This window comes from Nerophis lumbriciformis, linkage group LG14 (assembly GCF_033978685.3).
Source record: "Nerophis lumbriciformis linkage group LG14, RoL_Nlum_v2.1, whole genome shotgun sequence".
In the NCBI taxonomy this organism is placed as follows: Eukaryota; Metazoa; Chordata; class Actinopteri; order Syngnathiformes; family Syngnathidae; genus Nerophis; species Nerophis lumbriciformis.
This window is the reverse complement of record NC_084561.2, coordinates 44568332-44584348: the sequence shown is the minus strand read 5'-3', so window position 1 is coordinate 44584348 and position 16017 is coordinate 44568332. Positions and strand designations below refer to the sequence as shown.

At 36.1% G+C, this 16017-nt stretch overlaps 1 protein-coding gene across 3 annotated transcripts in view; it reads left to right on the top strand.

Annotated features, from left to right (window-relative positions):
* LOC133616336 (ankyrin repeat domain-containing protein 13C-like) overlaps positions 1-16017 on the top strand; it is a 74769-nt gene that overhangs the window by 56423 nt on the left and 2329 nt on the right. For all 3 annotated transcript variants that reach the window (XR_012050822.1, XR_012050821.1, XM_061975475.2), the window contains 5 exons: positions 1720-1786; positions 3125-3269; positions 7561-7692; positions 10137-10298; positions 14718-14797. Coding sequence is in view for 1 of the 3 variants with exons in the window: in XM_061975475.2 (XP_061831459.1) it covers positions 1720-1786; positions 3125-3269; positions 7561-7692; positions 10137-10298; positions 14718-14797 (586 nt within the window). In the remaining 2 variants the exon portion in view is untranslated. The remainder of the gene's footprint in view (positions 1-1719; positions 1787-3124; positions 3270-7560; positions 7693-10136; positions 10299-14717; positions 14798-16017) is intronic.

The window sequence follows — 16017 nt, the reverse complement described above, 5'->3', positions numbered from 1 at the left end:
CCCCCCAGGTGAAATCTTAGTTGTCTGTCATGAAGCCCCGCCCCTCTCAGTTTATGCCAAGCCCCTCAGGTGAAATCTTAGTTGTTCGTCAGGAAGCCACGCCCCTCTCAGTTGATGCTACACCCCCAATGTGAAATCCAAGCGGTCTGATGCCACGCCCATTTCAGTTGATGCCACGCCCCCAGGTGAAATCTAAGCTGTATATCATGAAGCCACGCCCCTCTCAGTTTATGCCACGCCCCCCCAGTGAAATCCAAGCTGTCCGTAATAATGCCACGCCCCCAGGTGAAATCTTAGTTGTCCGTAATAATGCCACGCCCCTCTCAGTTTATGCAAAGCCCCTCAGGTGAAATCTTAGTTGTTCGTCAGGAAGCCACGCCCCTCTCAGTTGATGCTACACCCCCAATGTGAAATCCAAGCGGTCTGATGCCACGCCCCCAGATGAAATCTAAGCTGTCTATCATGAAGCCACGCCCCTCTCAGTTTATGCCACGCCCCCCCAGTGAAATCCAAGCTGTCCGTAATAATGCCACCCCCCCAGGTGAAATCTTAGTTGTCTGTCATGAAGCCACGCCCCTCTCAGTTTATGCCAAGCCCCTCAGGTGAAATCTTAGTTGTTTGTCGTGAAGCCACGCCCCCCTCAGTTGATACCACGCCCCCCAGGTGAAATCCAAGCGGTCTGATGCCACGCCCCCAGGTGAAATCCAAGCTGTCTATCATGAAGCCACGCCCCTCTCAGTTTATGCCACGCCCCCCCAGTGAAATCCAAGCTGTCCGTAATAATGCCACGCCCCCAGGTGAAATCTTAGTTGTCTGTCATGATGCCACGCCCCTCTCAGTTGATGCCAAGCCCCTCAGGTGAAATCTTAGTTGTTCGTCAGGAAGCCACGCCCCTCTCAGTTGATGCTACACCCCCAATGTGTAATCCAAGCGGTCTGATGCCACTCCCCTTTCAGTTGATGCCACGCCCCCAGGTGAAATCTAAGCTGTCTATCATGATGCCACGTCCCTCTCCATTGATGCCACACCCCCAGCTGAAATCCGAGCTGTCTGTATAATGCCACACCCCCCTCAGTTGGGTGGTATCCGAGTTGTCTGTCATGAAGCCACGCCCCCCCCCAGTGAAATCCAAGCTGTGCGTAATAATGCCACGCCCCTCTCAGTTGATGCCAAGCCCCTCAGGTGAAATCTTAGTTGTTTGTCGTGAAGCCACGCCCCCCTCAGTTGATACCACGCCCCCCTCAGTTGATACCACGCCCCCCGGGTGAAATCCAAGCAGTCTGATGCCACGCCCCCAGGTGAAATCCAAGCTGTCTATCATAATGCCACGCCCCTCTCAGTTGATGCCACGCCCCCCCAGGTGAAATCCGAGTCTTCTGTCCTAATGCCACACCTCCCAGGTGAAATCCGGGAAATCTGAATTTGTTGAACCTGGAAAAAGAATGTGAAACAAAATAAAACTTAAAAATAAGGTTTGAATCTCAAAAATCAAAGTATGTGAAGATGAAGATGAAAGGACTTACCAGAGTGGATCATAATTAGATTCAACTTGAAAGCAAGTCTGCACAGTTTTTATTTATTTGAAACTGATCAAAACTTGATTTTTTCCAAGTAGAACACTTTGAACTCTAATGGATCATTTTGTTGACAAACTAAGTATTGATTCTGTTAGTGATCAATGAACTTACTTGATGCTAACTCATTAACTTTTTGTTCCAGTGCCTCTACTCTCCAGGATTCTGCCTTCTGATGCCTGCAAGATCTCCAAGCAGGGACTCAACATCAGGCAGGTCCACCCACTGTAGTATGTTGCAAGTCCACCCACTGTAGTATGTTGCAGGTCCACCCACTGTAGTATGTTGCAGGTCCACCCACTGTAGTATGTTGCAGGTCCACCCACTGTAGTATGTTGCAGGTCCACCCACTGTAGTATGTTGCAGGTCCACCCACTGTAGTATGTTGCAGGTCCACCCACTGTAGTATGTTGCAGGTCCACCCACTGTGGAATGTTGCAGGTCCACCCACTGTGGAATGTTGCAGGTCCACCCACTGTAGTATGTTGCAGGTCCACCCACTGTAGTATGTTGCAGGTCCACCCACTGTAGTATGTTGCAGGTCCACCCACTGTAGTATGTTGCAGGTCCACCCACTGTAGTATGTTGCAGGTCCACCCACTGTAGTATGTTGCAGGTCCACCCACTGTAGTATGTTGCAGGTCCACCCACTGTAGTAAAGTGTGTTTCAGACTGGATGGAAGAGGACTAAGTGAAGTGTGTTTCAGACTGGATGTAAGAGTACTAAGTAAAGAAGATGACTAAGTAAAGTGTGTTTCAGACTGGATGGAAGAGGACTAAGTAAAGTGTGTTTCAGACTGGATGGAAGAGGACTAAGTAAAGTGTGTTTCAGACTGGATGGAAGAGGACTAAGTAAAGTGTGTTTCAGACTGGATGGAAGAGGACTAAGTAAAGTGTGTTTCAGACTGGATGGAAGAGGACTAAGTAAAGTGTGTTTCAGACTGGATGGAAGAGGACTAAGTGAAGTGTGTTTCAGACTGGATGGAAGAGGACTAAGTAAAGAAGAGGACTAAGTGAAGTGTGTTTCAGACTGGATGGAAGAGGACTAAGTAAAGTGTGTTTCAGACTGGATGGAAGAGGACTAAGTGAAGTGTGTTTCAGACTGGATGGAAGAGGACTAAGTGAAGTGTGTTTCAGACTGGATGTAAGAGGACTAAGTGAAGTGTGTTTCAGACTGGATGTAAGAGGACTAAGTAAAGTGTGTTTCAGACTGGATGGAAGAGGACTAAGTAAAGTGTGTTTCAGACTGGATGGAAGAGGACTAAGTAAAGTGTGTTTCAGACTGGATGGAAGAGGACTAAGTAAAGTGTGTTTCAGACTGGATGGAAGAGGACTAAGTGAAGTGTGTTTCAGACTGGATGGAAGAGGACTAAGTAAAGAAGAGGACTAAGTGAAGTGTGTTTCAGACTGGATGGAAGAGGACTAAGTAAAGTGTGTTTCAGACTGGATGGAAGAGGACTAAGTGAAGTGTGTTTCAGACTGGATGGAAGAGGACTAAGTGAAGTGTGTTTCAGACTGGATGGAAGAGGACTAAGTGAAGTGTGTTTCAGACTGGACACCACCCTGATAGACTTCACAGACATGAAGTGTCAGAGAGGAGATCTCACCTTCATCTTCAACGGCAATGCCAGCGCTGCAGAATCCTTTGTGGTGATGGACAACCTGCAGCAAGTCTACCAGAGGATTCATCAGCAGGTTTATAACTTTATTACTACTTTATAACACCTTATTTAACTTTATTATTACTTTATAACACCTTATTTAACTTTAATTATTACTTTATAACACCTTATTTAACTTTATTATTACTTTACAACACCTCTTATTTAACATCATTATTACTTTATAACACCTTATTTAACTTTATTATTACTTTATAACACCTTATTTAACTTTATTATTACTTTATAACACCTTATTTAACTTTATTATTACTTTATAACACCTTATTTAACTTTATTATTACTTTATAACACCTTATTTAACTTTATTATTACTTTATAACACCTTATTTAACTTTATTATTACTTTATAACACCTTATTTAACTTTATTATTACTTTATAACACCTTATTTAACTGTATTATTACTTTATAACACCTTATTTAACTTTATTATTACTTTATAACACCTTATTTAACTTTATTATTACTTTATAACACCTTATTTAACTTTATTATTACTTTATAACACCTTATTTAACTTTAATTATTACTTTATAACACCTCTTATTTAACTTTATTATTACTTTATAACACCTTATTTAACTTTATTATTACTTTATAACACCTTATTTAACTTTATTATTACTTTATAACACCTTATTTAACTGTATTATTACTTTATAACACCTTATTTAACCGTATTATTACTTTATAACACCTTATTTAACTGTATTATTACTTTATAACACCTTATTTAACTCTATTATTACTTTATAACACCTTATTTAACTTTATTATTACTTTATAACACCTTATTTAACTTTATTATTACTTTATAACACCTTATTTAACTTTATTATTACTTTATAACACCTTATTTAACTTTATTATTACTTTATAACACCTTATTTAACTTTATTATTACTTTATAACACCTTATTTAACTTTAGTATTACTTTATAACACCTTATTTAACTTTATTATTACTTTATAACACCTTATTTAACTTTAGTATTACTTTATAACACCTTATTTAACTTTATTATTACTTTATAACACCTTATTTAAATTATTATTACTTTATAACACCTTATTTAACTTTAGTATTACTTTATAACACCTTATTTAACTTTATTATTACTTTATAACACCTTATTTAACTTTATTATTACTTTATAACACCTTATTTAACTTTATTATTACTTTACAACACCTTATTTAACATCATTATTACTTTATAACACCTTATTTAACTTTATTATTACTTTATAACACCTTATTTAACATTATTATTACTTTATAACACCTTATTTAACATCATTATTACTTTACAACACCTCTTATTTAACTTTATTATTACTTTATAACACCTTATTTAACTTTATTACTTTATAACACCTCTTATTTAACATCATTACTTTATAACACCTTATTTAACTTTATTATTACTTTATAACACCTTATTTAACTTTATTATTACTTTATAACACCTTATTTAACTTTATTATTACTTTATAACACCTTATTTAACTTTATTATTACTTTATAACACCTCTTATTTAACTTTATTATTACTTTATAACACCTTATTTAACTTTATTATTACTTTATAACACCTTATTTAACTTTATTATTACTTTATAACACCTTATTTAACTTTATTATTACTTTATAACACCTTATTTAACTTTATTATTACTTTATAACACCTTATTTAACTTTATTATTACTTTATAACACCTTATTTAACTTTATTATTACTTTATAACACCTTATTTAACTTTATTATTACTTTATAACACCTGATTTAACTTTATTATTACTTTATAACACCTTATTTAACTTTAATATTACTTTATAACACCTTATTTAACTTTATTATTACTTTATAACACCTTATTTAACTTTATTATTACTTTATAACACCTTATTTAACTTTATTACTTTATAACACCTTATTTAACTTTATTATTACTTTAAGACAAAGATGCATTTGTCACAAAAGACAAAAGCAGTGAAGTTGTCACACTGAGAAACTTTGTTCTTTTTTGCAAATAATCATGAACTTTGAATTTAATGGCAGCAACACATTGCAAAAAAGGCATTTTTTCCACTGTGTTACATGGCCTTTCCTTTTAACAACACTCAGTAAAGGTTTGGGAACTGAGGAGACACATTTTTGAAGTGGAATTCTTTCCCATTCTTGCTTGATGTACAGCTTAAGTTGTTCAACAGTCTCCCTTCTCATATTTTAGCCTTCATATTGCACCAATGGGAGACAGGTCTGGACTACAGGCAGGCCAGTCTAGTACCCACACTCTTTTACTATGAAGCCACGCTGTTATAACACCTGGCTTGGCATTGTCTTGCTGAAATAAGCAGGGGCGTCCATGGTAACGTTGCTTGGATGGCAACATATGTTGCTCCAAAACCTGTATGTACCTTTCAGCATTAATGGCGCCTTCACAGATGTGTAAGTTACCCATGTCTTGGGCACTAATACACCCCCATACCATCACAGATGCTGACTTTTACACTTTGCGCCTAGAACAATCCAGATGGTTCTTTTCCTCTTTGGTCCGGAAGACACGACGTCCACAGTTTCCAAAAACAATTTGAAATGTGGACTCGTCAGACCACAGAACACATTTCCACTTTGTATCAGTCCATCTTAGATGAGCTCAGGCCCAGAGAAGCCGACAGAGTTTCTGGGTGTTGTTGATAAACGGTTTTGGTTTTGCATAGTAGAGTTTTAACTTGCACTTACAGATGTAGCGACCAACTGTAGTTACTGACAGTGGTTCTCTGAAGTGTTCCTGAGCCCATGCGGTGATATCCTTTACACACCGATGTCGCTTTTTGATGCAGTACCACCTGAGGGAGCCAAGGTGCGTAATATCATGGCTTACGTGCAGTGATTTCTCCAGATTCTCTGAACCTTTTGATGATATTACGGAGCGTAGATGGTGAAATCCCTAAATTCCTTGTTGAGAAATGTTGTTCTTAAACAATTTGCTCAGGCGTTTGTTGACAAAGTGGTGACCCTCGCCCCGTTCTTGTTTGTGAATGACTGAGCATTTCATGGAAGCTCTTTTTATACCCAATCATGGCACCCACCTGTTCCCAATAAGCCTGTTCACCTGTGGGATGTTCCAAATAAGTCTTTGATGAGCATTCCTCTGCTTTCTCAGTCTTTTTTGCCACTTGTGCCAGCTTTTTTGAAACGTGTTGCAGGCATTAAATTCCAAATGAGCTAATATTTGCAAAAAATAACAAACTTTCTCAGTTCCAATATTAAATATCAGTCTATTCAATTGAATATAAGTTGAAAAGGATTTGTTGTATTCTCTTTTTATTTACTATTTACACAACGTGACAACTTCACTGCTTTTGGGCTTTGTAGTTTATAACACGCTTCTTATCTCAAAGATGATGACAAATACGATTTATTTAGTTTATAACACACGCTTCATATCTCAGTGATGCATCTTCTTAGGAATACTTCCCTTCTACAATGAATAAATATTAAGTATAATAACTGATAATTACTGTATTTCACTTAGACGATTATATTTTCCCACATGAAGTATTTGTGACTTCATAATTGTTGATATGACCTAATATTTATTAGCACCTAATATTTAAAATGACCTAACACTATTTAATATCACCTAATTATATTTCATAAGGCCTGCTATTTAATATGACCTAATATTTAACATTACCAAATAGTATTTAATCTGACCTAATATCTCATATGCGCTAATATTCCATATGACCTAATACTATTTAACATGACTAATATTTAATATTACTTAATATTGAATATGACCCTATTGATATTTAATATGACCTAATATTTAATATGACTCTTAATATTATTTAACCTGATCTAATAATATCTCAATAGAGCTAATAATATTTAATGACCTAATATCTAATATGACCTCGTAATATTTCATATAACCTATAATATCTAACATGAGCTAATAATATTTAACATGACCTAATATCTAGTAATATTTATTGACCTTGTATGAGCAAATGTTGTTCAGTATGACATCATAATATTCATGTTCATATGAGAGTTGATCAGGTTTTCCATAACATGAAAATGACTTTGATTGACATATTTTCATCCATTTGATCAATATATTTCTCTTATTTTCAGTCATCATTACAGTGAATAATAATAATATTTGATGATCCTGTACCAGAGGATTGTATTTTCTCACACATTCCAAAAAGTGCAGTTACAAACCTGAGTGTGTGGCCAGTAGTAGTAGTGGTGTTGTTATTATTGTTGCCACGCACACACACAGGAGTGTGAGATGGAGACGGAGGAGGAAGTGGACATCGTGATGAGCAGTGATGTGTACTCAGCCACTCTCTCCACCAAGTCCATCACCTTCTGCAGAGCACAGACTGGTTGGCTCTTCAGAGAGGACAAGACGGTTGGTGGCACCATGCTTCATCCTCTCATCCTCATCATTTCATCCTCGCATCATCCCATTCTCTCATCCTCATCATGTCATTCACTCATCTTCACCATCTCATCCTCATCATCTTGTTCGCCCATTCTCTCATCCTCATACTCTCATCTCCATTATCTCATCCTCATCATGTCATTCTCTCATCTTCACCATTTCATCCTCATTCTCTCATCATGTCACTCTTGTTTGCTCACTCATTTCTCATCCTCAACATCTCATTCCCTCATCCTCGTCATCTTGTTTGCTCATTCCCTCATCCTCGCATCTTCATTCTCTCATCGCATTCATCTTGTTTGCTCATTCCCTCATCCTCATTCCTCGTCCTCATTCCCTCATCCTTGCATCTTCATTCTCTCATCCTCATCCCATTCATCTTGTTTGCTCATTCACTCATCCTCATCCCCTCATCCTTGCATCTTCATTCTCTCATCCTCATGCTCTTATCCTCATCATGTCATTCTTTCATCTTCACCATTTCATCCTCATTCTCTCAACCTCATCATGTCACTCTTGTTTGCTCACTCATTTCTTGTCCTCAACATCTCATTCCCTCATCCTCATTTTCTCATCCTCGTCTTGTTTGCTCATTCCCTCATCCTCGTCCTTGCATCTTCATTCTCTCATCGCATTCATCTTGTTTGCTCATTCCCTCATCCTCATCCTTGCATCTTCATTCGCTCATCGCATTCATCTTGTTTGCTCATTCCCTCATCCTTGCATCTTCATGCTCTCATCTCCATTATCTCATCCTCATCATGTCATTCTCTCATCTTCACCATTTCATCCGCATTCTCTCATCCTCATCATGTCACTCTTGTTTGCTCACTCATTTCTCGTCCTCAACATCTCATTCCCTCATCCTCATTTTCTCATGCTCGTCGTCTTGTTTGCTCATTCCCTCATCCTCATCCTTGCATCTTCATTCTCTCATCGCATTCATCTTGTTTGCTCATTCCCTCATCATCATCCCCTCATCCTTGCATCTTCATTCTCTCATTGCATTCATCTTGTTTGCTCATTCCCTCATCCTCATCCCCTCATCCTTGCATCTTCATTCTCTCATCCTCATGCTCTCATCTCCATTATCTCATCCTCATCATGTCATTCTCTCATCTTCACCATTTCATCCGCATTCTCTCATCCTCATCATGTCACTCTTGTTTGCTCACTCATTTCTCGTCCTCAACATCTCATTCCCTCATCCTCATTTTCTCATCCTCGTCATCTTCTTTGCTCATTCCCTCATCCTCATCCTCATCCTTGCATCTTCATTCGCTCATCGCATTCATCTTGTTTGCTCATTCCCTCATCCTTGCATCTTCATTCTCTCATCTCCATTATCTCATCCTCATGTCATTCTCTCATCCTCATGTCACTCTTGTTTGCTCACTCATTTCTCTTCCTCAACATCTCATTCCCTCATCCTCATTTTCTCATCCTCGTCATCTTGTTTGCTCATTCCCTCATCCTCATCCTTGCATCTTCATTCTCTCATCGCATTCATCTTGTTTGCTCATTCCCTCATCCTCATTCCCTCATCCTTGCATCTTCATTCTCTCATCCTCATCCCATTCATCTTGTTTGCTCATTCCCTCATCAGCTCATCCTTGCATCTTCATTCTCTCATCGCATTCATCTTGTTTGCTTATTCCCTCATCCTTGCATCTTCATTCTCTCATCCTTGCATCTTCATTCTCTCATCCTCATCCCATTCATCTTGTTTGCTCATCAGCTCATCCTTGCATCTTCATTCTCTCATCGCATTCATCTTGTTTGCTTATTCCCTCATCCTTGCATCTTCATTCTCTCATCCTCATGCTCTCATCTCCATTATGTCATCCTCATCTTCACCATTTCATCCTCATTCTTTCATCCTCGTGTCACTCTTGTTTGCTCACTCATTTCTCTTCCTCAACATCTCATTCCCTCATCCTCATTTTCTCATCCTCGTCATCTTGTTTGCTCATTCCCTCATCCTCATCCTTGCATCTTCATTCTCTCATCGCATTCATCTAGTTTGCTCATTCCCTCATCCTCATCCCCTCATCCTTGCATCTTCATTCTCTCATCACATTCATCTTGTTTGCTCATTCCCTCATCCTTGCATCTTCATTCTCTCATCCTCATCCCATTCATCTTGTTTGCTCATTCCCTCATCCTCATCCCCTCATCCTTGCATCTTCATTCTCTCATCACATTCATCTTGTTTGCTCATTCCTCGTCCTCATCCCCTCATCCTTGCATCTTCATTCTCTCATCACATTCATCTTGTTTGCTCATTCCTCGTCCTCATCCTTGCATCTTCATTCTCTCATCCTCATCCCATTCATCTTGTTTGGTCATTCCCTCATCTCATTCTCTCATCCTCTTGTTTGCTCATCCTGCCATGCTGATTGTCATGTCAGGAGCGTGTGGGCCAGCTCCTGGCAGACGTGTACAGTGTGAATGGACTGGTGCTGGAGTCCAGGAAGAGGAGGGAGCATCTGAGTGAGGAAGACATCTTGAGGAACAAAGCCATCATGGAGAGTCTCAGCAAAGGAGGAAACCTCAGCCAACAAAACTTGGAGGTCAGTCACAAACCTGATATTAATAACATCCTTCCATTTGCTACCGCTTGTCCCTTATGGAGTCGCGGCGGGTGCTGGAGGCTAACTCAGCTGCATTCGGGCGTTTGTAAACCCTGATATTAATAACAAGTAAATCATTATAATAATCACATGTAAACAATGATATTAATAACATGTAAACAATGATATTAAAACAGAAACAATGATATTAATAACGTGAACAATGATATTAATAACACGTAAACAATGATATTAATAACACGTAAACAATATTAATAATGTGAACAATATTAACATGTAAACAATGATATTAATGACACGTAAACAATAATATTAACACGTAAACAATATTAATAACATGTAAACAATATTAACATGTAAACAGTGATATTAATGACACGTAAACAATATTAATAACATGTAAACAATGATATTAATAACACGTAAACAATATTAACAACATGTAAACAATGATATTAACACTTAAACCATATTAATAACATGAAAAAAATGATATTAATAAAATGTAAAGAATGATATTAATAACACGTAAACAATATTAACAACATGAAAAAAATGATATTAATAACATGTAAACAATATTAATAACATGTAAACAATATTAACATGTAAACAATGATATTAATAACACGTAAACAATATTAATAACATGTAAACAATGATATTAATAACACGTAAACAATATTAACAACATGTAAACAATGATATTAATAACACATAAACAATATTAACAACATGTAAACAATGATATTAACACTTAAACCATATTAATAACATGAAAAAAATGATATTAATAAAATGTAAAGAATGATATTAATAACATGTAAACAATGATATTAACACGTAAACAATATTAACAACATGAAAAAAATTATAATAACATGTAGACAATGATATTAATAACATGAAAAAATGATATTAATAACATGTAAACAATGATATTAACACTTAAACCATATTAATAAAATGTAAACAATGATATTAATAACATGTAAACAATATTAACATGAAAAAAATTATATTAATAACATGTAAACAATGATATTAATAACAAGTAAATAATTATAATATGTAAACAATGATGTTGATAACATGTAAACAATGATATTAATAACACGTAAACAATGATATTAATAACATGTAAACAATATTAATAACATGTAGACAATGATATTAATAACATGCAAACAATATTAACATGTAAACAAATATATTAACACGTAAACCATATTAACATGTAAACAATGATATTAATAACATGTAGACAATATTAATAACATGTAAACAATATTAATAACATGTCAACAATGTTAATAACATAAACAATGATGTTAATAACACGTAAACCATATTAATAACATGTAAACAATGATATTAATAACATGTAAACAATGATGTTAATAACACGTAAACCATATTAATAACATGTAAACAATGATGTTAACATGTAAACAATGATATTAATAACATGTAAACAATTAGTTTGAGTGATCATGTCACATCATGACTTATAATGTTTATAAATGTGTCAACACACAGATGCATACACTCTACAGAAGTGAAAGTGTGTTTAACAAGGTGGACTATACATGAATAAAAGACTTCCGATGTCATTTTAAAGACATCTCTGCTGCCACCTAGTGGTACAGGAACAATACTACATGCTGCTACCTAGTGGTACAGGAACAATACTACATGCTGCCACCTAGTGGTACAGGAACAATACTACATGCTGTAAGGTGGAATAATCACTCTTACTTTCTACGACTACTGGACTATAATACTACTAGGGCTGCAACTAACGATTCATTTGATAATCGGATAAAAGAGACAAACTACATTTCTATCCTTTCCAGTATTTTATATAAAAGAAACAGCATGTTGTGGACATTGGGGGTGCAGCATACAGCAACAATAACACAGAAATGTAAGTCATCAGATCAGAAGTGAGTCAGATATTGTACACGTTTCTGTTGTGAATATTCATTTGAGGCTGCCTCTGAATAATAGCATGAAATATTCCAGCACCTTCATAACGTTTAGTTATACTAAAGCGTCACTCAAATCTAAATATATTTATATCGCTTTATTGATCCATTATGAAACCAACCTGAGATATTTCTGTCCGTTACGTTTATTTCCAAATTGCTAACCGTGCGTTTTCTCTCTCAAAACGGAGTCAAATGTGGCGGAGACACATGATCAGACACATGATCAGACACATGATCAGCACCGCGTTGCAACAAAGACATAACATTAACATTACTCACAACAAAGCTCAACTCAAGAATGCCTGTTGCCACTATGGACTTAAAAAGTTACGTACTGTGAGTTCTTCCCTTCATCCATGGCTCCAACATGTTTCTTCTTCAGTTCTTCCCTTCATCCATGGCTCCAACATGTTTCCTCTTCAGTTCTTCCCTTCATCCATGGCTCCAACATGTTTCCTCTTCAGTTCTTCCCTTCATCCATGGCTCCAACATGTTTCTTCTTCAGTTCTTCCCTTCATCCATGGCTCCAACATGTTTCCTCTTCAGTTCTTCCCTTCATCCATGGCTCCAACATGTTTCTTCTTCAGTTCTTCCCTTCATCCATGGCTCCAACATGTTTCCTCTTCAGTTCTTCTCTTCATCCATGGCTCCAACATGTTTCTTCTTCAGTTCTTCCCTTCATCCATGGCTCCAACATGTTTCTTCTACAGTTCTTCCCTTCATCCATGGCTCCAACATGTTTCCTCTTCAGTTCTTCCCTTCATCCATGGCTCCAACATGTTTCTTCTTCAGTTCTTCCCTTCATCCATGGCTCCAACATGTTTCTTCTTCAGTTCTTCCCTTCATCCATGGCTCCAACATGTTTCTTCTTCAGTTATTCCATTCATCCATGGCTCCAACATGTTTCTTCTTCAGTTCTTCCATTCATCCATGGCTCCAACATGTTTCCTCTTCAGTTCTTCCCTTCATCCATGGCTCCAACATGTTTCCTCTTCAGTTCTTCCCTTCATCCATGGCTCCAACATGTTTCCTCTTCAGTTCTTCCCTTCATCCATGGCTCCAACATGTTTCTTCTTCAGTTCTTCCCTTCATCCATGGCTCCAACATGTTTCCTCTTCAGTTCTTCCCTTCATCCATGGCTCCAACATGTTTCTTCTTCAGTTCTTCCCTTCATCCATGGCTCCAACATGTTTCTTCTTCAGTTCTTCCCTTCATCCATGGCTCCAACATGTTTCCTCTTCAGTTCTTCCCTTCATCCATGGCTCCAACATGTTTCTTCTTCAGTTCTTCCCTTCATCCATGGCTCCAACATGTTTCCTCTTCAGTTCTTCCCTTCATCCATGGCTCCAACATGTTTCTTCTTCAGTTCTTCCATTCATCCATGGCTCCAACATGTTTCTTCTTCAGTTCTTCCATTCATCCATGGCTCCAACATGTTTCTTCTTCAGTTCTTCCATTCATCCATGGCTCCAACATGTTTCCTCTTCAGTTCTTCCCTTCATCCATGGCTCCAACATGTTTCTTCTTCAGTTCTTCCCTTCATCCATGGCTCCAACATGTTTCCTCTTCAGTTCTTCCCTTCATCCATGGCTCCAACATGTTTCTTCTTCAGTTCTTCCATTCATCCATGGCTCCAACATGTTTCCTCTTCAGTTCTTCCATTCATCCATGGCTCCAACATGTTTCTTCTTCAGTTCTTCCATTCATCCATGGCTCCAACATGTTTCCTCTTCAGTTCTTCCCTTCATCCATGGCTCCAACATGTTTCCATGCCATTTTGCAGGAAACTGTCTTCTTTGAAGTCTTTAAAGTGAAGTTTTCTCCATTGAAGTCTAATAACCTCAAGATGTTTCTCCGCTGAACTATTCGTACTGTTTTCCTGCGCCATTTTTAGAAAGTTCCAGCAAAGGAGACGTGAGCTGCACATGACACATCATTGGCTAACTTACCTCCACCTCATGAGACGTAGCCTCAGCGCTGTTTTGTACTTATTTTGATTGTTGTTTCTCAGCTGTTTGTAAATGTTGCACTTTATAAATAAAGGTTTATTAAAAAATAAATAAATTAAAATAAAAAAAGCCTCCGCGTATGCACATAGCATAGATCCAACAAATCGATGACTAAATTAATCACCAACTATTTTTATAATCGATTTTAATCGATTACCGGTAGTTGTTGCAGCCCTAAATACTACATTGTAATACTTGACTATAATACTACATTGTAATACTGGACTATAATACTACATTGTAATACTGGACTATAATACTACATTGTAATACTGGACTATAATACTACATTGTAATACTGGACTATAATACTACATTGTAATACTTTACTGTAATAGTATACTGTAAATATGTAGAGTAATAGTACTAGTGGTAGTAAAAAGTGTTTGTGTCCTCAGCCTGTAAGAAGATCATCTTTGACTCCACCTTCTGACAACTTTGTAACCTGGGAACAATACATCACTGCTGAATATGGAAGGTATTTTATTATTATTAACATCACTGCTGAATATGGAAGGTATCTTATTATTATTATTAACATCACTGCTGAATATGGAAGGTATTTTATTATTATTATTAACATCACTGCTGAATATGGAAGGTATTTTATTATTATTATTAACATCACTGCTGAATATGGAAGGTATCTTATTATTATTAACATCACTGCTGAATATGGAAGGTATTTTATTATTATTATTAACATCACTGCTGAATATGGAAGGTATCTTATTATTATTATTATTAACATCACTGCTGAATATGGAAGGTATCTTATTATTATTATCACTGCTGAATATGAAAGGTATCTTATTATTATTATTACCACTGCTGAATATGGAAGGCATCTTATTATTATTATTATTATTAACATCACTGCTGAATATGGAAGGTATCTTATTATTATTATTATTATCACTGCTGAATATGGAAGGTATCTTATTATTATTATTATTATTATTATCACTGCTGAATATGAAAGGTATCTTATTATTATTATTATTATCACTGCTGAATATGAAAGGTATCTTATTATTATTATTATCAACATCACTGCTGAATATGGAAGGTATCTTATTATTATTATCACTGCTGAATATGGAAGGTATCTTATTATTATCACTGCTGAATATGGAAGGTATCTTATTATTATTATTATTAACATCACTGCTGATTTTGGAAGGTATCTTATTATTATCACTGCTGAATATGGAAGGTATCTTATTATTATTATCACTGCTGAATATGGAAGGTATCTTATTATTATTATTATTAACATCACTGCTGATTATGGAAGGTATCTTATTATTATTACCACTGCTGAATATGGAAGGTATGTTTCACTGGTGTATCATTATTAATATTAATATTAATAGACTCCCTCTTGTCTTGTTCTGATGTAAAGAAGTGTGTGAGGAAGGACAGTTGATATGTTTATTATATATTATGTTTATTTCATGTTTACTATGTTTATTTTATGTTTACTATATGTTTATTTCATGTTTACTGTATGTTTATTTCATGTTTAATATGTTTACTATGTTTATTTTATGATTATTTCATGTTTAATATGTTTACTATATGTTTATTTTATGATTATTTCATGTTTAATATGTTTACTGTATGTTTATTTTATGTTTACTATATGTTTATTTTATGTTTACTGTATGTTTATTTCATGTTTAATATGTTTACTAT